The sequence below is a fragment of the Mytilus edulis genome, chromosome 12, assembly GCF_963676685.1.
Source record: "Mytilus edulis chromosome 12, xbMytEdul2.2, whole genome shotgun sequence".
In the NCBI taxonomy this organism is placed as follows: Eukaryota; Metazoa; Mollusca; class Bivalvia; order Mytilida; family Mytilidae; genus Mytilus; species Mytilus edulis.
In genome coordinates, this window is record NC_092355.1 from 21,775,775 (window position 1) to 21,802,750 (window position 26,976).

The 26,976-nt window shown below is 32.3% G+C and overlaps 1 protein-coding gene across 2 annotated transcripts in view; it reads right to left on the reverse strand.

Moving 5' to 3' along the window:
• The window catches only part of LOC139498018 (proton-coupled zinc antiporter SLC30A2-like), a 38,429-nt gene that overhangs the window by 5,500 nt on the left and 5,953 nt on the right, over window positions 1-26,976 (reverse strand). For both annotated transcript variants that reach the window (XM_071286309.1, XM_071286310.1), the window contains 5 exons: window positions 13,541-13,578; window positions 9,807-9,914; window positions 4,382-4,528; window positions 3,396-3,549; window positions 570-813 (listed from right to left, as the gene is read on the reverse strand). In XM_071286309.1, coding sequence (XP_071142410.1) covers window positions 570-813; window positions 3,396-3,549; window positions 4,382-4,528; window positions 9,807-9,914; window positions 13,541-13,578 — 691 coding nt within the window. The remainder of the gene's footprint in view (window positions 1-569; window positions 814-3,395; window positions 3,550-4,381; window positions 4,529-9,806; window positions 9,915-13,540; window positions 13,579-26,976) is intronic.

Here is a 26,976-nt window from a genome sequence, read left to right on the forward strand (position 1 = left end):
TTGCAATTTTTACTTTAAGAAAATGCTCAATAGAACAAATGTCCACCCATCCGTCACTGTTTTACTAATACTTTTTTAATTTCTAAAGGATGTTGGCTCCTCTTGTTTATGAATTTTTGTTAGATATTTGAAATCCTCTGGTTTTATTCATGTAGTACAATAAAAAAATTTGCCTACTTTTCTTTTCATAATTTTATAACATATAGTTTAAAAAGCCATTCTTGAAAATCATATAAAATCCTTGTTATTTGTTCATTGTTTTTGAAAGAAAAAAGGTGCCAATGTTAAATGCATGAAAAATCTAGAGAGAATCATTTCCCGCCAAATTTTCAATGGATTATATCTGGAAAACAAGCAGATGGACCCTTCATCTTTTCTGCTCTTTTAGTTCCTTTATTCAAATACTATCAATGTATATCAGTCTTTTATTAATCTTGAAAATTGAAAACAGAGTAGTTAAAATCCTTAAATCACTATGAAGTGTGAAACAATATATAAATTGAATCTTGCATATTGTAAGAAATATTGATTAATGTAAGTCTGTAACTCTATACTTTTCTCTCTTTTACCTTAAAATATATCATAATGGCAGCTATCAGTACGCCAACACTTTGTATAAGATCTCCCATTACATGGATAAATGCTGCTCGTACATTTATATTACTTTGGTGAGAATGGCCACTGTGGTTGCTATGGTCACCCTCTTCTACATCCTGGTTATTTATAGTTTTATAGTTTTGTCGTGCAGGTGAATCATGGGAATGAGAAATTCCTCCATGACTATGGCTGTGCTGATGTAGGGTTAACCCCATGCTAAAAATACATAAAAACATCAATGAAAGAGGATTCCTTTGTGTTATTTATAGTTTTATAGTTCTGTCATGCAGATGAATCATGGGAATGAGAACTACCTCCATGACTATGGCTGTGCTGATGTAGGGTTAACCCCATGCTAAAAAATATACATAAAAACATCAATGACTATGGCTGTGCTGATGTAGGGTTAACCCCATGCTAAAAAATATACATAAAAACATCAATGACTATGGCTGTGCTGATGTAGGGTTAACTCCATGCTAAAAAATACATAACAAGAATGTGTCCCAAAGTACACGGATGCCCCATCCGCATTATCATTTTCTATGTTCAGTGGACCGTGAAAATGGGGTAAAAACTCTAATTTGGAATTAAAATTAGAAAGATCATATCATAAGTAACATGTATTCTAAGTTTCAAGTTGATTGGACTTCAACTTCATCAAAAACTTTAACCTGAAGCAGGACGAATGGACAAACGGACGGACAGACGAACAAATGGACGGACAGACGAACAAACGGACGGACAGACCAGAAAACATAAACATCAATTTAAGAGGATTCCTTTGCTAAGGAACATAATAATATAGTTTAAGTGGAAATAAGGCACAATCATTCATATCTTGTGTGTGTATATGTACAGAGGAAGGGAAATTCCTCAAAACACAGTGGCCAAAATAAAATGAATTACTAAATTCTTTAATATGGTAACACACATTTTGACTAAAATTAGGCTTGTTTAATTTTCATAAAATCCTGACAAAATAATCTGCTTTGAACCTTTGACAATAATATATAAATTTAAAAAAACTAGAACCACACTTTGCTGGAATTTTTTTTATTTTCACAGAGTTACATGTATCTCCCTGTAGTGTTTTGTACCACCTTAAACACCTTCTTCCCCATATCAATTCAAGCTATAGGCTTAGCTTAGTCCTGCATGAATGTAGAAACAGCAAAAATGTCAACTGAGGAATGTGGTCTACAGTATATCAAAATTCAGTGTAGAAACAAACAATGCTATGATTGACATAGAAATATGCTATTTTCTTGTAAGTTTTATTCATTCTTTTTTTTATTACATTTACTCCTATTGATAATAAAAAATTGTTAACATGTTTTCATGATGTGTTGCTGTCTAACCAATTTATACATATATATCTAATTTTTATTGGATTCAGTGACAACCAAGTAGGAACCTGATGTTCAGTGGTTGTTGTTTGTTGATGTGGTTCATAGGTGTTTCTTGTTTTAATGTACTAGTAGATTAAATGGTTGGTTTTCTTGTTTGAATAATTTTACACAAGTAATTTTATGACCTTTATGAGCTTACTGTTCTGTGTGAGCCAAGGATCCATTTTGAAAACCTTACTTTGACCTATAACTGTTAACTTTTACAAATTGTGACTTGGATGGAGAGTTGTCTCATTGGCACTTATACCACATCTTCTAATATCTATAGACAAACAAGAATGTGTCCAAAGTACACGGATGCCCCACTCGCACTATCATTTTCCATGTTCAATGGACCGTGAAATTGGGGTCAAAAGCCTAATTTGGATTAAAATAGAAAGATCATATCATAAGCAACATGTGTACGAAGTTTCAAGTTGATTGTACCACAGCTTCATCAAAAACTACTTGAAACAAGGAATTAATTGAATCTGGAATAATTATATATTATGGAATATGTTATGAGTTTGTGTATGTTGTTCTAAGCCTTAGTTTTAAAATCAAATTCACTAAAAGTGATGATTCTAATGATGTTATTGCCAAAAAATTATTATTTTTAAATTGTGATGCAACTTTAAGGTTAAGTAAGTAATTTATAATGATTTACCTATAAAGCATGATCCAATTTTAGTTTTTTGGGGTAATTTTGCATTAGAATTTAAAAAAAAAATTTTGCTCCAAAATAATGCAACTAAGGGGGTTAGCCATGCGCGCATGGCTAAGGGTTAGTTCTACAAAAATGTAAAATTTGTAAAGTCCAACTAAGGGGGTTAGCCATGCGCGCATGGCTAAGGGTTAGTTCTACAATAATGTCAAATTTTATTAAGTCCAGCTAAGGGGGTTAGACATGCGCGCATGGCTAAGGGTTAGTTCTACAAAAATGTCAAATTTTGTTCAGTCCAGCTAAGGGGGTTATCCATGCATGCATGGCTAAGGGTTAGTTGAATTGTTATAATATATTTCATGAAGTCCAACTAAAGGTTAGTCATGCTTTATAGGTAAATCATTATAAATTACTTACTTAACCTTAAAGTTGCATCACAATTTAAAAATAATAATTTTTTGGCAATAACATCATTAGAATCATCACTTTTAGTGAATTTGATTTTAAAACTAAGGCTTAGAACAACATACACAAACTCATAACATATTCCATAATATATAATTATTCCAGATTCAATTAATTCCTTGTTTTGACCAAAAACTTTAACCTGAAGCGGGACAGACGGACGGACAGATAGATGAACAAAGGGACGAACGAACAGACGGATGCACAGACCAGAAAACATAATGCCCCTCTACTATCGTAGGTGGGGCATAAAAATGTGTTTTTTACAGAATACTTACAATAAATTAAATGCCACCCCACAGGAAGCTATTATTAACATCACTGTAGCATTAATATCATAATCGTTAGATATCAACCTCTTGATGGCCATATAAACTACGATACCAGTTAACACCCACAGCATTAATATGGATGATAATGCACCTAAAATTTCTGAAAACAAGAAAAAAGAAAATATAAAAAAAAAATATTTAAAAAAATCTAAAGATTAGCAAGGAAATTTATAAACTGACTAGTATTAACAAGCTAAAATATGTTTGCAATAAAATTGCCTACCTACCTACCCTATTTTTTTTTAGCCATTAGCTGAAACACATGTATTTTATTTTTGGCCTTACTATACAATACTATTTTCATTTACCAATGTACATTATTCCATTTGGCGGCATTTTGTTCAAGGTTAACATCATTCTATGGTAGCATTTTGTTCAAGGTTATGGTTGATTTACTGAAATTGTTTATTATCTCATTATTGATTTTGGATATACATTGAGTCATAGACCAAATTTATTCTTTCAGTGTATATTCACTTGTGTTCATATGTCTTTTGATTGAGTTGAGCCATTTCAATTGATAAATTATAGTGTGTCTTTCTATGTTGTGATGTTATACTATTGGTTCAGGTAAGGGTGAAGGTTGGTACCTATTAAACTGTTTAAACTCGCTGCATTTGTTTGCACCTGTCCTAAGTCAGTAACCTGATGTTCACTGGTTTTTGTTTGTTGATGTGATTCATAAATATTTTTTGTTTTTTAATATAGACTTGACTATTGGTTTTCTCGTTTAAATGGTTTTACAATAGTCATTTTTGGGGCCCTTCATGGCTTGCTGTTTGGTGTGGACAAAGGCTCTGTGTTGAAGACCGTACTTTTACCTTTAATGGTTAGCTTTATACATCTAATATATATAGCATGAATAGCACCACAACATAAAAAAAAGACACACTATAAAATATCAATTGAAAAATCATATAAAAATGAGTTACCTGCTCTATACCACCCAAAGCTAAGTTTCTTGGTCGGTTGTCTTGAGGCAAGCAGCAAGGCTAACAAGCTCACCATAAAACTGGCAAAGTCTGTCAACAGGTGAGCGGCATCGGATATGATTGCTAAACTTCCAGCTATAACTCCACCTTATAAAACATTAAAAATAGAAATCAGTGAAAAAACTGGCAAAGTCTGTCAACAGGTGAGCAGCATCAGATACATTTGCAAAACTTCCAGCTACCTTATAAAACATTAAAAATAGAAATCAGTGGAAACCTGGCAAAGTCTGTCAACAGGTGAGCAGCATCAGATATGATCGCTAAACTTTGAGCTAATTTACTCCACCTTATAAAACATTAACAAGAGGCTGTCACAACGACAGCAAACCGGATTTATTAATATTTATTTGTGTCCTGGCAATATCACAAGAACCATTACTGATGAGTGGTGAAAGTGAAAATCGTCAATATCAAATTTGACCTCCATTTTGTCATCAGTATCAACATATTAAAATTTGAAAAGCTTAGATTGAATGGTTCATGAGTAAATGCAACAACGTGAATGGAAACGCCATTTTACAATCTTTCAAGAACCATAACGCCTGAACGGTAAAAGTCAGAATCGTCATTATTGAACTTGACCTCTATTTTGTCATCAGTAACAACATATAAAAATTTCAAAAGCTTTGGTTGAATGGTTCATGAGAAAATGCACGGACACAACTGGAAACACCATTTTTCAATCTTTCAAGAACCATAACTCCTGAACGGTAAAGGTCAAAATCGTCATTATTTAACTTGACTTCTATTTTGTCATCAGTTACAACATATTAAAATTTGGGAAGCTTTGGTAGAACAGTTCATGCATAAATGCACGGACACAAATGGAAACTCCATTTTTCAATCTTTCAAGAACCATAACTCCTGAACGGTAAAAGTCAAAATCGTCATTATTTAACTTGACCTCCATTTTGTCATCAGTAACAACATATTAAAATTTGGGAAGCTTTGGGTGAACAGTTCATGCGTAAATGCACGGACAGGACTGAAAACTCCATTTTTCAATCTTTCAAGAACCATAACTCCTGAACGGTAAAAGTCAAAATCGCCATTATTGAACTTGACCTTCATTTAGATGTCAGTAACAACATATTAAAATTTTAAAAGCTTTGGCTGAACGGTTCATGAGTTAATGCACGGACAACATTTGATTGCCGCCCGCCCAACCGCCCGGCCGCCCGACTGCCCGACTGCCCGGCCGCCCGCCGAGCATCCCCAAATCAATAACCGACATTTTTGTCACAAAAATCCGGTTAAAAATAAAAATCAGTGAAAAAGCTGACAAAGTCTGTCAACAGGTGAGCGACATCAGATATGATTGCTAAACTTCCAGCTACCTTATAAAACATTAAAAATAGAAATCAGTGGAAAACTGGCAAAGTCTGTCAACAGGTGAGCAGCATCAGATATGATCGCTAAACTTCGAGCTAATTTACTCCACCTCATAAAACATTAAAAATAGAAATCAGTGAAAAAGCTGACAGTCTGTCAGCAGGTGAGCAACATCAGATATGATTGCTAAACTTCTAGCCACCTTATAAAACATCAAAAATAGAAATCAGCGGGGGAGGGGGGAAGGTTTCCAACCAAATATCCCTATTGAAATGCATTGATTGTCAAAAAAAAAGGGGGGGGTCCAACCCCCAAAACCTCTCCTGTGCCACCCCTCCCCCCCTCCCTGGATCCACCACTGATTTATAAAATGATTTGTTTCTGGAACTTAGGCCACGGTTTTTTAATTTGTTGGTTTACGGATTTTCCCCATGAAAAAGTCGGGTCGGTCGGTCGGGAAAAAAAAAGAAAAAAAAATATCTTTCAAGACAGAAAAAATCAAAGTGCTGGATAGCACCTGTGGAAAGATTGGAAGAGTGGTTTGAATAATTTCATATTAAGGTGTGGTGGGGACAAAAGAACATTAATAAAATGGTATTGCTGAAAATTGCATAAACAGCAGGGCTCTTAGCAGGAATAAAAGTACTTTTTCCAGTATGAAGATAAAATGAGCTCAAATTAAATAATATGGGTCTCTTAATTTGCACAATTTTATTTAAACTGCAGTTTATATCTTATCCTAATAATGTTTTGTCCTGTTTTGAACATGTTTGAAAAAAAATCAATCAAAAATTCTTTTAGTAAATGTTACCAATGCCTTGTCCATGTTGTAAGAACTTTAAAGTGTTAACAAATATAATCTAAAAATGTTGTTTTGGGGCATTTTGTTAGTTGAAACATAGGTTATATGACATTGAAGATTAAAAGTTGTACAGTGCCTTTTGATCAATTTATAAAGTATTTATTCAGCACAGGGCAATGAAAATGTAGCTTTTCAACGTTAAGATTTCAAAATTAAAAAAAACTATTTTATTGAAATGCAGATTTTTTTTGAAAGCAAAAATATATATTCACTTCTTATAAAAATTCAAATGACTAAAATAGACATAATAATTGATGGGGAATAATTTAATAAAAAATGGTTTGTTATAAATAAAAGTTTTAAAATTTTAAAACTGTTTCAAGCCAATTTCTAATAAAAAAAAAAGTGAACTAACCTAAATTGTTGATTTATTAAAGATGATTATTGGAAATTTATCAAATAAATTATAGGCCTAACTTGAATACCTTTTATATAATCATATTTATATTTATATTTTTTTTTTCAAAGATCGTGTTAATCCTTAATTAATTATTTATCTTTCAGACATAATTTACAGAATCACTTTATGTAATGTAGATCAAAAGTAATAGGCAATAAATAAATCTATCATCCTTATATATCAAACATCTAATATATATATATACATTTGTGTATTCAATTATGAGGTCAAATATTTGTGTATTGAGATGTTTATTGGGTCTGTACAATTATGTAACACTGATGTTGATAAGTAATGTGGTCAATTTGATGACAGTTTAGGAGGTGGGGCATTGTAAATTAAGGTCCACCTTGTCCCTGATTGTTTGGTGATAATGACAGTTGTCAATCATATGTATCAATGTATCAATACTCAATTACCTAATCAAAATGCTTAAAAAAGCCTGCACATCAACACACCTTGATGACATACATTCTTGAATGAACTGCTCCAATAATATACCCATTTTTCACAGTTTATATGTGTATTATGTGCACATACATGAGAACTATAGGGAACTATATTTCAGTGTGAATACATGCAGTGATAGTAGCTAACCTGTCGTGTTGTAAGGGAGGCCAGTGCCTAAGGAAAGATTTAAAACAAGTTCCAATCTTTCCAAAAATGCAAAATAAATACATTTCACCATTCTAACAAAATGTTTTTTATGCTATTTTGTCATCATTTCAAATTTTAGTTCGATGAAATATTCTTGCTCAGCTGTCATAAATATCGCATGACATTATCTTATGATTTGCCGTAAAAAAGGGGGGTGTTCACAGACAAAGACGAAATTAAATCGTCTTTTCACAAACAAGAAAAACAAATTCGCGTAGCTCTTAATCAATTCCAGAAAACTTGGTGAGTAACGAAAACTGATGAAAAAATGTAAAAAACGTCGTACGAAAATAAGTTTCAACACACGTGTCAAAAACGTAATAGACTCGTCCGCGGAAAAAACGAGAATATCGGGTTTATAATCTAGTGTCATGCATTCCCGTTTTTTATCCAAATGGACGATATTTTTTTTTATTATCCATGAAACAAGAAAATTCTAAATGACTTGTTGATATAAACGTATTTACAATTTTGGTCTTTAGCTGTATTTTGCCTCCGAATGACCTTATATCACCTTAAGCTGGTTCTCGACTGACTACTACACTTTGTTCATAGATATCATTTTGCCCTAAAATTGGGCCATACCGGTTGTTTAAGTGAAGCGTAATACAAGCGGATTCCAGTTTAATATCACCTCCGAATAACCTTTTGACGTCAAGCAACAATCACTTCTTAGTTGTGACGTCAAATGTTTTGAATTATGATGTCAAAGTTTACGGGAACCTGTGTGATTTTATGTAATGGCGGACAAATTTGCATACAAGTGTAAATACGTCTATTCAGAACTTTTACTTCCAAGGTGCTTTCCACCTGTCCACATTTGGACAAGTCTATTTCTAGCCTCACCGGACACAATTACGAACGATTTTTGAACTGTGATTAATATTTTTTTAATGTAGACTACTTTTCTTGAATTTTTTATAGCATAGAATTTAAGATGTATGAAGGCTTTCCATTTTGCATCATATCCCACATAAATTTTTATGCACGTTGGGATACTTTAGTAAGATTTGCGTGACCTCGTTTTACGGGTCAAGAGAGCCACATATGGACGCAATTCCGAACAGCACTATATTGATATATCTTGCAAAAGAAATCAATGACAACAGTCTATATTGATAAAGCATACATTAATCTTTATCTCAAACACATTTTCATAGGAAAATAAAAAGCACAAGTTTGTTTTTTACTTCAATTACTTCAGCAGTGGTTGCAGACGAAATGTCGGTCATGTGTAAAGGAAAGATTTCTGATTTTTTTTGTTTTTGTGTAAGTTCCTCCTTTAAAGGAGCACTAAATTCAAGTTTATCCATTTCGGTGGTGTACTTATCATTCATCTGTGATTTTTTTTCTATTGGTCAACATTTCTTTCGGAGTTCTCTGGACTTTTCAATAAAATTAACATATTTTCTTTTGGCGATAAATAGGTTCACAAGAGTCTAAAAAACGTCAATTGTGGGGTTATTTGGGCATGATAAAAGGCATCAAGCATATGAATAGAATCAGGAGATATTTTTCTTTCTATATATTAACAAAAGAAGGCAATATGCACTTACCTTTATGTATTTTTTTTATATAACTTCCAGGTCAGATTGCCGTTCTTATAATATTTTCAGAATGATTTTGTCATCGTCATCAACATTCACCAAGTGCACATAAATTGTATTATCATGAAAACAAGGGATTTTTAATAGGGTTTTTATTTATAAAAACATTTATTGATAAATATAAACAAATATGATCTCAGAGGGCAAACATTGGAAATCGTTCGTAATTGTGTCCAGTCGTAATTGCGTCCTGTGGGGCTATGAGATTATGCATCTTACAGACTGATGACAAATAAGGGAAACGAACTTATTGTGTAATGGGTTTTAAACACAGATTTCGTTCCGCAAAATTATTTGCGTAAACGACATTTCAAGGTCAGTTAAAAAAAGAATCATTTAATTATTTTTCAGGGATAATGTATTTGTTTGGGTCGGCGGGAATAAAAAAGCATGAAAAGTCAATTTTATTTTTATTCTAGGAATCGGCAAAATCGGGTCGGCGGATCCGTAAACCAACAAATTAAAAAATCCTGGCCTTAGATCCAAACTCAAACTATAAAATCTTACCTATAATTTCTGCCACCATAAATATGAGGCATAGCACACTGGCTAAAATCAATCTGTTCCTGGCTTTTTTGTCCACACCAGCTGTGCTTCGTAATGCATGACAATGTTCTGTAATAAAAATTGTTAAAATTCTGAAATTCTGAAAAGTCTGAAAATTCTAATTTAATGTGGTTTTTTTATTGGGATTGTTAGAATTACGAGTGAATTAGTAAACAACAAAATTAATTTCAGAAAGGCTGCTTACAAAATAATACTGAAAATGTTACTTTTAATAATACGATACCATCAATATTTTCACAATACATGTTGTTTGCTCTTTAATTAGGTTGTTGTCTCCTTGACATATTCCCCATTTCCATCCTCAATTTTATGTTATAAAATTAAGTGCAAAATTTCCTTAATTTTCAGTCTTAAAAATAATCAGCCTAAACAGGACTTGTCTATGTGACCTTGACCTATTGTACTGTTAATGTACTTTATCATTCAACTGGCGATTTAATCAAAACAAAATTTTAGTTTCAATAGGGTACTTTTCTTAATCAGAATATTATCAAGATCTACCTGAATGTTACCTGCCGAACCACAACTCTAATGGTCCTTGATATAATTTTTTTTATTTTTGTCCACCATAGACTGATAAGACTCCCAAATTGTAAAAAAAATTATATCAAAAGGACCTAAGCAACGGTTCCACAGCTACTGTAAATTCAGAAATTATTGAGTGCATTTATTACTGCGATTTTGTCATTTTTAATTTTTGCGATGTTGAGAAAAATCCTGTAAAATTCATCAGAAAAAAATCAAAATGTGAGGTTTAAATTATTGCGTTTATAACCCTGTCGCATTTTTGCAATAAAAAAAAACATCGCAATAATTTCTAAATTTACAGTACCTGAATGTCTGCTGAGTAAGAACTAGAGATCAAATGTATACTTTGACTGCTGAGTGAGACTTTGAGATCAAATGTGCACTTGTGTACTTTGTCTGCTGAGTGAGACTTAAGAGATCAAATGTGTACTTGTGTACTTTGTCTGCTGAGTGAGACTTTTAGATCAAATGTGAACTTGTGTACTTTGTCTGCTGAGTGAGACTTAAACATGTAGATCAAATGTGTACTTTGTCTGTTGAGTGTGACTTTTAGATCAAATGTGTACTTGTGTACTTTGTCTGCTGAGTGAGACTTAGAGATCAAATGTGTACTTGTGTACTTTGTCTGCTGAGTGAGACTTGGAGATCAAATATGTACATGTGTACTTTGTCTGCTGAGTGAGACTTAAACATGTAGATCAAATGTGTACTTTGTCTGTTGAGTGTGACTTTTAGATCAAATGTGTACTTGTGTACTTTGTCTGCTGAGTGAGACTTAGAGATCAAATGTGTACTTGTGTACTTTGTCTGCTGAGTGAGACTTGGAGATCAAATATGTACATGTGTACTTTGTCTGCTGAGTGAGACTTAAACATGTAGATCAAATGTGTACTTTGTCTGTTGAGTGTGACTTTTAGATCAAATGTGCACTTGTGTACTTTGTCTGCTGAGTGAGACTTAGAGATCAAATGTGTACTTGTGTACTTTGTCTGCTGAGTGAGACTTAGAGATCAAATATGCACTTGTGTACTTTGTCTGCTGAGTGAGACTTAGAAATCAAATGTGTACTTGTGTACTTTGTCTGCTGAGTGAGACTTAGAGATCAAATGTGTACTTGTGTACTTTGTCTGCTGAGTGAGACTTGGAGATCAAATATGTACATGTGTACTTTGTCTGCTGAGTGAGACTTAAACATGTAGATCAAATGTGTACTTTGTCTGTTGAGTGTGACTTTTAGATCAAATGTGCACTTGTGTACTTTGTCTGCTGAGTGAGACTTAGAGATCAAATGTGTACTTGTGTACTTTGTCTCCTGAGTGAGACTTATAGATCAAATGTGTACTGTGTACTTTGCCTGCTGAGTGAGACTTTTAGATTAAATCTGTACTTGTGTACTTTGTCTGCTGAGTGAGACTTTTAGATCAAATATGCACTTGTATTATAAATAACTGTTACTTTGTCTGCTGAGTGAGACTTGGAGATTAAATGTGTACTTGGGTAATTTGTCTGCTGAGTGAGACTTAGAGATCAAATATGCACTTGTGTACTTTGTCTGCTGAGTGAGACTTAGAAATCAAATGTGTACTTGTGTACTTTGTCTGCTGAGTGAGACTTGGAGATCAAATGTGTACTTGTGTACTTTGTCTGCTGAGTGAGACTTAGAGAACAAATGTGTACTTGTACTTTGTCTGCTGAGTGAGACTTTTAGGTCAAATGTGAACTTGTGTACTTTGTCTGCTGAGTGAGACTTAGAGATCAAATGTGTACTTGTGTACTTTGTCTGCTGAGTGAGACTTGGGGATCAAATGTGTACTTGTGTACTTTGTCTGCTGAGTGAGACTTGGGGATCAAATGTGTACTTGTGTACTTTGTCTGCTGAGTGAGACTTAGAGATCAAATGTGTACTTGTGTACTTTGTCTGCTGAGTGAGATTTAGATTTTTGTTACGTTTGACGGGAGACCAAAAACAATAATTTGAACTGCTATTTTAATATTGTATTGTTTATTTTTAAATATATGTTATGTCTGTCACAGATCATGTTTTTGATTTATAAGACAATAAAAGTATTTGATTTGATTGATTTTTGTATTGGTAGACCTTTGGTTTTATGTTTAGTGTTAAATTGAAGACTTGTTTTTCTTTTCGTCTCTTTCCTCTTTTTACTGGTTACTAATGTTCACCCAAAGAGTTCAGTCATTATATTCCTCTGATCTAAGACGGCTGTATTAATGTGTGGAAGAAAAACGGACACTGAAAATGATTGAATTATTCAAATTCAATACTTGTTATAAATCAAATCTGTTTTTTTTTCTCAATGAGCAGTTCTATCTTTTTTTTCATAAATCATTATCAAATATTGAACTTTGCAACATTTTCCTGTTTAAGTTGATTTATAAATAGATTCTGTAAATTCAGAAATTATTGTTTGCATTTATTGTTGCAAATTTTGAAGAATGGACAAAACTGTGAGAAAAATCATTGCTATTTCAGGAATATTATGCATAAAAATATATTTATCAAATATCACAATGTGAGTTCTTATTATTGCAAAACTCATACAGTCACATCAATAAAGAGTAAAGACCTAGCAATACTGCCTGAATTTTACAGAATCAAAATTTTAAATATGTTTACTTTGACAAAAAGAACAACAATGTGTCCCCAGTACACTGATACCCCATCCGCACTATCATTTTCTATGTTCAGTGGACAGTGAAAATGGGGTAAAAATTCTAATTTGGCATTAAAATTAGAAAAATCATATCATAGGGAACATGTGTACTAAGTTTCAAGTTGATTAGACTTCAACTTCATCAAAAACTACCTCGACCAAAAACTTTAACCAAAACTTTAACCTGAAGTGGGATGCACAGACGGACAGACGAAGGAACAGAAGAACCAACAGACAGACGGACGCATGCACAGACCAGTAAACATAATGCCAATAAATGGGGCATAAAAACCCTGGAACCAAATTTGAGAAATCCTTATGATGTAGTTCCTGAGAAAGATGTGATAAAAAATATTCATCAAACGGTTGGACAGACAGACAGACTGGTATAACAGTATACCCAACTTTTTTAAGCAGTATAAATATGTTTACTTTGACAAAAAGAAAAGGAATACTGATAAAGTTTTTACTGACCTCCACTCTCAGACACACTTCCAGAAGGCAATGACAAACTGTAAATATGATAAAAAAAAAAAACATTTAGTAACATGATTAAAATCATTACATATATTATAAACATCTCTCAGACTCAACATTTTTTTTTTATGTCCACAGGAATATTAAACAAGTTCATGCAGAACTAGTAATGGCTCAGATATAATTCTTTAAAATCATATAACATTTGTGCCAACAATTTGCCTTTTCAGATAGGTAATCTCATTGTTCGTACACCAAAATGAAAATAATGTTACGTCATTGGTTGAATTTCAATTGTTTAGAACGTTTCTTCAGCCAATCACAATGTTTTGGTGTACAATTTTGAAAATCTTTCCCAAAATGCATTAGATTCTGAAACAACAATTTTTCTAACTGAAATTATTCAGTCCACTTTTCATAATTGTTCACACCTGAAACTGTACTTATACTTTTTTATCAGGTTTAATCACCTATTTAAATGTATATTCATATCCATTTGTTAAATAGATGTATTTTTATTTTTGGACCCCCCAACGGTTATACAAAAATTGAGATAAAATCTGTTTAATTCATATATAATAAAATCTATGAGTCAAGTATAAACAGTCTAACATTAATTATGTTACAATATTTCTCAAATACAAGGATTGGGTTGGGTTAAATTTTCGTGGTTTTGTCTCTCTATAACGTTTCATGGGTATTAATTTTGTGATTTCCTTAAATGTAAGTGGTATTATATGAACGTTAAACATGTTAAATCTTCAAGGGGTTTTTAATATCATGGACATATTCTTTCCACAAAATAAACGAAATTAAAACCTCCAAGAATTAGAAAATTTTTGCTTTTACAGTATATCAGAATTTTTCACACTTTTATCAGCATATACTTAGTACAAAATCTTGTGAGCAGATTGAACCATCATGGTTTTTAGCTCACCTGGCCCGTAGGGCCAACTGAGCTTTTCTCATCACTTGGCGTCCGTCGTTGTTAACTTTTACAAAAATTTTCTCCTCTGAAACTACTGGGCCAAATTGAACCATACTTGGCCAATCATCAATTGGGTATCTAGTTTAAAAAAATGTGTGCAGTAACCCGGCCAACCAACCAAGATGGCTGCCATGGCTAAAAATAGAACATAGGGGTAAAATGTAGATTTCGGCTTATACCTCTGAAACCAAAGCATTTAGAGCAAATCTGACTGGGATAAAATTGTTTATCAGGTCAAGATCTATCTGCCCTGAAATTTTCAGATGAATTGGACAACCTGTTGTTGGGTTGCTGCCCCTGAATTGGTAGTTTTAAGGAAACTTTGCCGTTTTTGGTTATTATCTTGAATATTATTATAGATAGAGATAAAATGTATGCAGCAATAATGTTCAGCAAATTAAGATCTACAAAAAAGTGAACATTACCATAATGGTCAGTTGACCCCTTAACGAGTTATTGCCCTTTAAAGTCAATTTTTGTCAATTTTTCGTAAATTTTTGTAATCTTTTACAAAAATCTCCTCTGAAACTACTGATAAAAATTTAACCAAACTTGTCCACAATCATCATTATCTAGGGTATGAAGTTTAAAAAATGTGTCCGATGACCCTGCTTGCAAACCAAGATAGCATTCATGGCTAAAAATAGTACTTAGGGTAAAATGCAGAAATTTGCAGCTTTTGGTTCTTATCTTGAATATAATATTAGATAGAGATAAACTGTAAACAGCAATAATGTACAACAAAGTAAAACCTACAAATAAGTCAACATAATCAAAATGGTCAATTAACCCCTTAAGGAGTTATTGCCCCTTATAGTCAATTCTTAACAATTTCATAAATTTTGTAAATTTTTACAAAAGATATTAACTATAATCTGGGATAGATTTATAGGTTCATTAGATATAGAGATAATTGTAGGCAGCAAGAATGTTCAGTAAGGTAAGATCTACAAACACATCACCATCACCAAAACACAATTTTGTTATGAATACATCTAGTAGATCTGTGTCCTTTGTTTATGATATAATGCGCAAAGACCAAGGTGAGGGACACAGGCTCTTTAGAGCCTCTAATTTTGTTGCCTCTTAAAAACATAATTGCTTGTAAAACATATAGGTACCATATACAAATAATACTATACCATGTCAAAGGTAGTGTGGCGCCTTTAGATAACTTATGATTAAAGTGTATATCAATTTTTCACAATGACAATTTTCTACATAAGAAAATGTCCATACCAAGTCAAGAATATGAGAGTTGTTGTCCATGCATTCATTTGATTTGCTTGAGCTTTTGATTCATCATTAGATTAGGGACTTTCTGTTTAGAATTTTCCTCCAAGTTCAGTATTTTTGTTTTTTTAGTTTTCACTAGCTACCACAGCTGTATAAATTGAAATATAATTCCAGTTTCAGAGCAAATATGAGGGGGGAAGGACCTTTATGGGGACTCCAGGATTGGGTGTTTTTAGACTCATAATTTCGTGATTGATCCTTTCGGGATCTGGGAATTCTTTTTTTAAAATTTCAGGATGACGGGATTAAAATATTTTTAAATTCTGGACCTCAGGATTTCATGTTTTTAAGTCCTTGATTTCAGGATCAGGCCTTACCCCCTCCTACCCTTAATTCCCCCTCAAATATTGAAAAATTTGGAAAAGTAATTAAGCTTCACCTGTTAGACATTGGAATCATGCTCCTGAACTTTTTCCAAAAATATTTAAATAAAATTGCACAATATCTGTATGATCCTGTTATATAGTATGATTTTTTTCACAATCAGATAAAAAACCAGATCTATATATAGTGTTCAAGCCTTGCTGTCTAATCACAATTATGATTTAAAGAACAATCTTGTTTTAGCCTATGCAATGTCGACACAATTCTTGCGTTACTTGTAAATGGAGTAGTTTTAATTGTTCATACTCAAGAGTGATGTCATATCAGACTACCGGTATCTTGTTGCAGATCAACATGGTGTTTTTTAAATTTTCATCATAGTACAGTAACGTTATATGCTTGACATTCTTAATCTACATTGCACGTCTTTGACTTTATGGACTGATAAGGCCACGGTTTTTTAATTTGTTGGTTTACGGATTTTCCCCATGAAAAAGTCGGGTCGGTCGGTCGGGAAAAAAAAAGAAAAAAAAATATCTTTCAAGACAGAAAAAATCAAAGTGCTGGATAGCACCTGTGGAAAGATTGGAAGAGTGGTTTGAATAATTTCATATTAAGGTGTGGTGGGGACAAAAGAACATTAATAAAATGGTATTGCTGAAAATTGCATAAACAGCAGGGCTCTTAGCAGGAATAAAAGTACTTTTTCCAGTATGAAGATAAAATGAGCTCAAATTAAATAATATGGGTCTCTTAATTTGCACAATTTTATTTAAACTGCAGTTTATATCTTATCCTAATAATGTTTTGTCCTGTTTTGAACATGTTTGAAAAAAAATCAATCAAAAATTCTTTTAGTAAATGTTACCAATGCCTTGTCCATGTTGTAAGAACTTTAAAGTGTTAACAAATATAATCTAAAAATGTTGTTTTGGGGCATTTTGTTAGTTGAAACATAGGTTATATGACATTGAAGATTAAAAGTTGTACAGTGCCTTTTGATCAATTTATAAAGTATTTATTCAGCACAGGGCAATGAAAATGTAGCTTTTCAACGTTAAGATTTCAAAATTAAAAAAAACTATTTTATTGAAATGCAGATTTTTTTTGAAAGCAAAAATATATATTCACTTCTTATAAAAATTCAAATGACTAAAATAGACATAATAATTGATGGGGAATAATTTAATAAAAAATGGTTTGTTATAAATAAAAGTTTTAAAATTTTAAAACTGTTTCAAGCCAATTTCTAATAAAAAAAAAAGTGAACTAACCTAAATTGTTGATTTATTAAAGATGATTATTGGAAATTTATCAAATAAATTATAGGCCTAACTTGAATACCTTTTATATAATCATATTTATATTTATATTTTTTTTTTCAAAGATCGTGTTAATCCTTAATTAATTATTTATCTTTCAGACATAATTTACAGAATCACTTTATGTAATGTAGATCAAAAGTAATAGGCAATAAATAAATCTATCATCCTTATATATCAAACATCTAATATATATATATACATTTGTGTATTCAATTATGAGGTCAAATATTTGTGTATTGAGATGTTTATTGGGTCTGTACAATTATGTAACACTGATGTTGATAAGTAATGTGGTCAATTTGATGACAGTTTAGGAGGTGGGGCATTGTAAATTAAGGTCCACCTTGTCCCTGATTGTTTGGTGATAATGACAGTTGTCAATCATATGTATCAATGTATCAATACTCAATTACCTAATCAAAATGCTTAAAAAAGCCTGCACATCAACACACCTTGATGACATACATTCTTGAATGAACTGCTCCAATAATATACCCATTTTTCACAGTTTATATGTGTATTATGTGCACATACATGAGAACTATAGGGAACTATATTTCAGTGTGAATACATGCAGTGATAGTAGCTAACCTGTCGTGTTGTAAGGGAGGCCAGTGCCTAAGGAAAGATTTAAAACAAGTTCCAATCTTTCCAAAAATGCAAAATAAATACATTTCACCATTCTAACAAAATGTTTTTTATGCTATTTTGTCATCATTTCAAATTTTAGTTCGATGAAATATTCTTGCTCAGCTGTCATAAATATCGCATGACATTATCTTATGATTTGCCGTAAAAAAGGGGGGTGTTCACAGACAAAGACGAAATTAAATCGTCTTTTCACAAACAAGAAAAACAAATTCGCGTAGCTCTTAATCAATTCCAGAAAACTTGGTGAGTAACGAAAACTGATGAAAAAATGTAAAAAACGTCGTACGAAAATAAGTTTCAACACACGTGTCAAAAACGTAATAGACTCGTCCGCGGAAAAAACGAGAATATCGGGTTTATAATATAGTGTCATGCATTCCCGTTTTTTATCCAAATGGACGATATTTTTTTTTATTATCCATGAAACAAGAAAATTCTAAATGACTTGTTGATATAAACGTATTTACAATTTTGGTCTTTAGCTGTATTTTGCCTCCGAATGACCTTATATCACCTTAAGCTGGTTCTCGACTGACTACTACACTTTGTTCATAGATATCATTTTGCCCTAAAATTGGGCCATACCGGTTGTTTAAGTGAAGCGTAATACAAGCGGATTCCAGTTTAATATCACCTCCGAATAACCTTTTGACGTCAAGCAACAATCACTTCTTAGTTGTGACGTCAAATGTTTTGAATTATGATGTCAAAGTTTACGGGAACCTGTGTGATTTTATGTAATGGCGGACAAATTTGCATACAAGTGTAAATACGTCTATTCAGAACTTTTACTTCCAAGGTGCTTTCCACCTGTCCACATTTGGACAAGTCTATTTCACCGGACACAATTACGAACGATTTTTGAACTGTGATTAATATTTTTTTAATGTAGACTACTTTTCTTGAATTTTTTATAGCATAGAATTTAAGATGTATGAAGGCTTTCCATTTTGCATCATATCCCACATAAATTTTTATGCACGTTGGGATACTTTAGTAAGATTTGCGTGACCTCGTTTTACGGGTCAAGAGAGCCACATATGGACGCAATTCCGAACAGCACTATATTGATATATCTTGCAAAAGAAATCAATGACAACAGTCTATATTGATAAAGCATACATTAATCTTTATCTCAAACACATTTTCATAGGAAAATAAAAAGCACAAGTTTGTTTTTTACTTCAATTACTTCAGCAGTGGTTGCAGACGAAATGTCGGTCATGTGTAAAGGAAAGATTTCTGATTTTTTTTGTTTTTGTGTAAGTTCCTCCTTTAAAGGAGCACTAAATTCAAGTTTATCCATTTCGGTGGTGTACTTATCATTCATCTGTGATTTTTTTTCTATTGGTCAACATTTCTTTCGGAGTTCTCTGGACTTTTCAATAAAATTAACATATTTTCTTTTGGCGATAAATAGGTTCACAAGAGTCTAAAAAACGTCAATTGTGGGGTTATTTGGGCATGATAAAAGGCATCAAGCATATGAATAGAATCAGGAGATATTTTTCTTTCTATATATTAACAAAAGAAGGCAATATGCACTTACCTTTATGTATTTTTTTTATATAACTTCCAGGTCAGATTGCCGTTCTTATAATATTTTCAGAATGATTTTGTCATCGTCATCAACATTCACCAAGTGCACATAAATTGTATTATCATGAAAACAAGGGATTTTTAATAGGGTTTTTATTTATAAAAACATTTATTGATAAATATAAACAAATATGATCTCAGAGGGCAAACATTGGAAATCGTTCGTAATTGTGTCCAGTCGTAATTGCGTCCTGTGGGGCTATGAGATTATGCATCTTACAGACTGATGACAAATAAGGGAAACGAACTTATTGTGTAATGGGTTTTAAACACAGATTTCGTTCCGCAAAATTATTTGCGTAAACGACATTTCAAGGTCAGTTAAAAAAAGAATCATTTAATTATTTTTCAGGGATAATGTATTTGTTTGGGTCGGCGGGAATAAAAAAGCATGAAAAGTCAATTTTATTTTTATTCTAGGAATCGGCAAAATCGGGTCGGCGGATCCGTAAACCAACAAATTAAAAAATCCTGGCCTAATAATTCATTATTTATATTTTGTACCTTCCCACAGACCAGCTGACACTATTGCATGTTAGATTGCAATAGGGAATCTTTAAATCAAAATCTCATTTAACAGATAATAATATATTTCTAATTACAAATGAATTATTCACAATCGAATGAATCTCTGATTATACCTTTTTCAGTTATCAATTAATTTTACTTGAAGTTCATTTGTTATTTAATATAGATGCACTTTTGGACTCTCAACAATTACACAAAAATTAAGATAAAATCTGTTCAATATTCCTATTTTATATAATAAGCTTTTGAGTCAAGAATATGTATTCTGAATGACAAAGGGACATAATTCAATTATGAAAATAGTTGATGTTTGCAATTTTGCTTTAGAAATTTTAAAGTACATTTGACTACTAACCAAACATAGCCCTATTTCTCGTATCAAACGTATATATGCTAAAAAACTCAGCAAAAAATTCATTTTTTTGTCAAGACTGAAAAGGCTTTCAATAACATGATATCATTGGCAGCCTTTTCCATGGGGGTAAAAACAAAATTATCACTCTTGTTTGACAGGTTTGATGTAAATATTATATTTAAGGTTCTGCAAAAGAAATTACAAATTCACCTACATTCTAAACGACTCAATTTTTTGGAAAATGAAATCATTTTTATATAAACATAAACTTGTTGTATACCTCTTTACAAACAGAACAAAATAACATGAGGCTGTTTAAGCTTTTTTCGATGAATTGTTTTACATTGTCATTTCAGGGTCTTTTATAGCAGACTATGCTGTATGGGCTTTGCTCATTTTTGAAGGCCATACGGTGACCTATAGTTGTTAATTTCTGTGTCATTTTGGTCTCTTGTGGAGAGTTGTTTCATTGGCAATTATACCACATCTTCTTTTTTTTTTTAACTATGTACTCGCTTTCTGCAGAAAATGCCTAACAATTTATATACATTTATTTCGTCTTCAAGCCATTGCTCTACTACTAAACTGTCTATTCTATTTAAAAGTACACTTGGTACAAGTTTTTTATACCTCATGAAGATTTTAAATTTGACACACATCTTATAATCAATGGTGTACAATGGGAGGTAACTCTTATTGTATCTATTTGATTATGCCTTGTACAAACACTTTTTTCTATAATACTTATAGTATAACTAATCGCCGTATTTGAATATAAAAAAATAAGAGTGCGCAGCACAAGTTTAACCCTCTTGATGCCAGATTTTAAAAAATCAACGTTTCGACGTTGCAAATAAGCAATAACAATTTGACGTCGCCAGTGCCGAATTCTTTTGACGTCGTCTTTTTGGCGTTATTTTTTTCATGTTGATTTATACAGCAGTTTTTTCTATGCAAACGGCATTCACAAGGGCGGTGACCTGGTGAACATTTTTATAATGCTATATTTGCTGATTAAAATCTTTTTATACAAATTTGCATCTAACAACGTACATGTACCAATGAGATTCATAAATGTAAAGTTAACTGATATTTTTTTTAGATGCTGTCGAATTCGTGCAATTATAAAAAGTTCTTTTTTGAATTGCAAGATAATATTGTAAAGTATTATGCAATACGTATTTGCCGCCTACAATTTTTGGCTATATATTTTTATATCATAACAGTTTTTAAAAAGATATTTTAGAGTATTTATGGGCGGATTTTACCAAACCATGTTTTGAAAGGCACGGAATTGTCGGAAGTACATTTGTTTATTTGGTCACAATTTTATCTTCGATTGTTTTTGTTTTTCTACTGATGTAAACATTTATAATAATATTTTGCAAACCAATTTTGGTAAAATATATGCCAAATTTCAGGATAAAAAATGTGTGTTTAAATATCCAGCAACAGATAGTTGTTCAATGATAAATATAACCTGATAAACACAGAGATACGTGTTAAAAAAAAATCTATGGGTTGATTGAAATCCAATTAGAAATAACTTCATAAAATATTTTAAAAATGTAATATATAGCCCAAAATTCGTAAAAAATACTGCCTGCCACTGGATTCGTAAATAATTTCTCTAAAAGGGTAATGAAAGGTCAGTTATAATCATGTGTTTTCCGATGTTCAAGAACTTTTATTTTTCTATAAGTAACACTTTGATATTACAATTACTGAATATACAAAAGGAGGCGAGTAATGTCGCGATATTTTAACCTTGCATCATTGTCCTATGCTGTCTGAATACATGAACCATGTGAGCAGTATTTTTTTTGTGTATTAAATGTACATGTAAGAACATTTGTTTCTTGCATTTAATGTTTAGGGATAAATTCAGAAGACTGGCTTAGATTTGTCCTAACTCGTCTCGACATGAACGGGACTATTTACCTTATGAAGTTATATACATTTCGTATAGATGTGATTGTGTATTGAATGTTTGTCGACCTCTACGTGTATTTTGGTTTTTTTTTAATTTATTGCGTCTTTTGATGTAGGCCAATATCAATTTGTTTTAAATTGAAGGTCACGAGATTCCTTTTGTGAAAATTTCTGTAGAACCACATCAGTTTCAAAAACATAGCAAATACAAAACAGTATGAAAGGAAGTATTGCCCGTAACTATTATCGAAAATAATTTTAGTATCTATACTCCTTGTATTCTTCACGTGCAAAACAACTTAATATATTATTACTAAATGGTATATGTTACATCATTAACCGAATCAAAAGATTAAAAATAGGTCCAGATTTTAGAGTCCGTAATAATCGCTGCTGGTTTTGTGTAATAAAAAGTATGCCAGTAGAAGGTGTCTCCTCTTATGTCTCTTTTCGTTTCTCTTCTTACGAATGCCAAAAAATTGGGTGTTCATTTTGGATTTTTTAATGTGAATCTTCGCACAGAGAAATAGAGAATACTTTTATCGACATGATCCTTTTCAGTTAAATTACGAAAATGAATGTCGAACACTCGGAGAACATATTGTTTCATCAGTTTATTCTCTATAATTTGGTAATGAATATTTTATGATCTGATCTGTGGTACATGTATCCGTTTAGTGAAATTCAAATCCCTAGCTTCTGTTTAATCCGAAACAGTCAGACTTCAAAAAAAAAGACTGGTCTCTTTAAAATTTCAAGGGAGATACAGATGGTGCATACATGGCCAAAAATACCAAAATAATTTCATGAACCGGTATGTAAAAAAATGGATCTGTAAAGGGTCTATATATATGGACGTTAATTGAGCTAATGCTGAATATAGATGAATAAACCCTGCTAATAACCTAGCAATACCATCTCCTTGAAATCATATTGGAAATAGAAATACAGAACCCGTTGCATCTCCGTAAAGGTTAAAATTCAGTAATTTTTCATTTTGTTTCTCAATTAAATGATTAAACTTATTTGGTATACTTGTACACAAGTATGAATAAGCCAAATATATTATTATGAATTAGACCATTCACTTTCTCAATTGAATTGTTTCACATTTTACATTTCGGGGTCTTCTGTAGGCGACTATTTTTTTTCTCATTGTTAAAGGCTGTACTATTGCCTGCAATATTGCTAACATCCACTTCATTTCTATCTAGTTGATTGCTGTCTCATCATACTCATTTGCAGTTAAACCACATCCCCTTATTTGTATATTATAAGTACAAAATATTTGTCGCTGAACTAAATGACATGCAATTAATAAATCGTTAATTCAGTTTTAAAATAGCTTTAAAATTTAAATTAAATATTTCGTCTATCAACTAAGTGAAACCGACTGAAAGTGTCCGTCAAAAATGCACCATATAATGTTTAATGACACGATTTCATTCCTAAAATGTTTATAAAATATTTCCCCTATGTTTGTAAAAAATGTAATTAACACTTTCCTCCTTCATGGCAGGAACTCAGCTAGCAATAATAAAGAACACTTTAAAACACCAAAAGGATTATATAACATGTAGGTTAAATGCGAAAACTAATAAATATAAAATTGTGTTTATGAAATTAAAGTCAAGTATTTGTCCTTATCAATCAAACACAATTTGGATAAAAGGAACTCAATTTAGAAAAGAAACTGTGGCAGGGGCGGATCCAGCCATTTTAAAAAGGGGGGTTCCTAACCCAGGACAAAGGGGGGGGGGGGGGGCTTCCAATTACATGTCCCCATTCAAATGCATTGATCGTCCAAAAAAGGGGGGTTTCAAACCCCCGGAACCCCCCCCCCCCCCCCCCCTCTGGATGCGCGCCTGTGTGGGCATTGGCAGTGTGTATTTTATCGACCATTTTAGGGGATTTCTGTTGATTTCCATGCTTAAAATCGTTATAAATAAATTTTCATAACTCCAAATCTCAACATTTTTTTTATTAATTACCGAGTCCTCTTGGGCAATTATTTCGTCATGGGTGGACCGGTTTCCCATTTTGGACTGAGAGGGTAAACACATAAACATTTATATTCGAACATTCGTAATATGCGAAACTTTCTAAAGCATTTTCAGCACACAGTCTGACGAATATGTCGGAAACGCGGTCAATAAAGTGTTTTTTTTTATTATATTATTCTGATAAATTACGATGCCAAAAAAAAGCTCTTATGTCAAGATTTTAATCTTCAACACCAATGTCATGTGTTTGCAAAGATCTGCAAATATAAAAACCAACGTCGTTGTATGTCACTGGAAGACGTTTTTTTTTCAGAGAAAGAAAATTCAATTTTAATACTTTTGCCGTAATTATAACGTCATAATGACGTCATGGATATGACGCCATAGCTTCAAAATACACTTAGATGACCTATGGTCAACAATGTTATAAGGTTTTAATCATTTAGTGTGGTATAGGGTGTAAAATTTTGATTTATAATATATACTATTGTTGAAACGACATATATGTCGCCTTGGCATCAAACCCCCAAACGACGTATATGTCGCTTTGGCATCAACACTGAAACGACATATATGTCGCTTTGGCATCAAGAGGGTTAATCCATAGCGGCGTTCGATCACAAGTTGTTTTATTTTTGATATTCAAATACGGCGATTAGTTATACTTTTTATTACATTGTCAAATGGCTTTTTGTTATGAAATTAATGTAGAAAATGTAAGGGACTATATGTTTTTCCTACGCATTTACAATTTGTTTTGATCCGACGTTATCGACGTCTTGACAACGCCTATTGTTGTATGACATCAGAGAGTGAAATAACCACGTTTATTTCACATGTGAAAATATCGGTTTTTATTTAACTGGGAAATCAATGTAATTTATTGCAACCAATGTTATAAATGTATTTCTATCATTTCTATAATCAATGTGTGTTTTATTAGATCTCTGAACTTGCTATTGTGATGTCATCAAAAATCTACCCAGTCTAATGATGTCACATAAAAATAACAACATGGTTTTACAGACAATTAGAACTGAAAGATTATAACAGTTGGTCTACATGGTCTACGAATAATCTAAAAATAAAAAAAAAAAAATAAAAATCTGCCATTGATCCCGTGCAATGATCCAATAGGATATTTATCATCTTTCAACAGGAAAATAATCAAATTTTATATTCAAAACAGTTTGCAAGTATCATTTATCTATCATGATCATGTTTTAAATTAAAAATTAACTGGTAACTGTATATAGTGTAAAAATGTTGTATCACCTTCTATTCAGTGGTAAAATCTTATAAAAATACACCATGTAAATAATGTACCCTGTACATGTATATCAAATTCAACTTGAATTATTATATTTTAGAAAAAAATTAAACACGAGTGAATCAATACCTGGTAAATCTTTTGTCAGTAGATTTAATAAAGTCACCTAGTGTATACCTGGGGTAATACAAAGACTATTACTGTAAACCTGGGGTATGCAGGGTCATTGTGATAAAAACATAAAATTGTGATAAAAACATAAAATGATGAAGAAGCCTCTACATATTACATTATTATCATGATTATAGGCTCAAAGATAGTTAAGTCATTGATTGTAAAATTTCCTCCTTGTTATATCATACCATACTGATGTGTACATGCATGTAGTGCTGGGATATCTCCTTTGTTGAGGCTAGGAATACAAATGGGACATCTTGTTTGCTGAGGCAAGGAATACAAACAAGACATCTTATTTACTGAAGCAAGGAATACAAATGGGACATCTTATTTGTGGAGGCCAGGAATACAAACATCCACATCATCTCACACCACATCTTCCTATATCTATAAGACATCTTATTTGCTGAGGCTAGGAATACAAACTGGACCACTTATTTGCTGAGGCCAGGAATACAAACAGGACATCTTATTTGTGGAGGCTAGGAATACAAACAGGACATTTTATTTGTGGAGGCTAGGAATACAAACAGGACATTTTATTTGTGGAGGCTAGACATACAAACAAGACATCTTATTTACTGAGGGTAGGAATACAAATGGTACATCTTATTTGCTGAGCCTAGGAATATAAATGGGACATCTTATTTGCTGAGGCAAGGAATACAAACATCTTATTTGTGGAGGCTAGGAATACAAACAAGACATCTTGTTTGTGGAGGCTAGGAATACAAACATCTTATTTGTGGAGGCTAGGAATACAAACAAGACATCTTGTTTGTGGAGGCTAGGAATACAAACAGGACATTTTATTTGTGGAGGCTAGGAATACAAACAGCACATCTTATTTGCTGAGGATAGGAATACAAACTGGACATCTTATTTGCTGAGGCTAGGAATACAAAAGGGACATCTTATTTGCTGAGGCTAGGAATACAAACAGGACATCTTATTTGCTGAGGCAAGGATTACAAACAGGGCATCT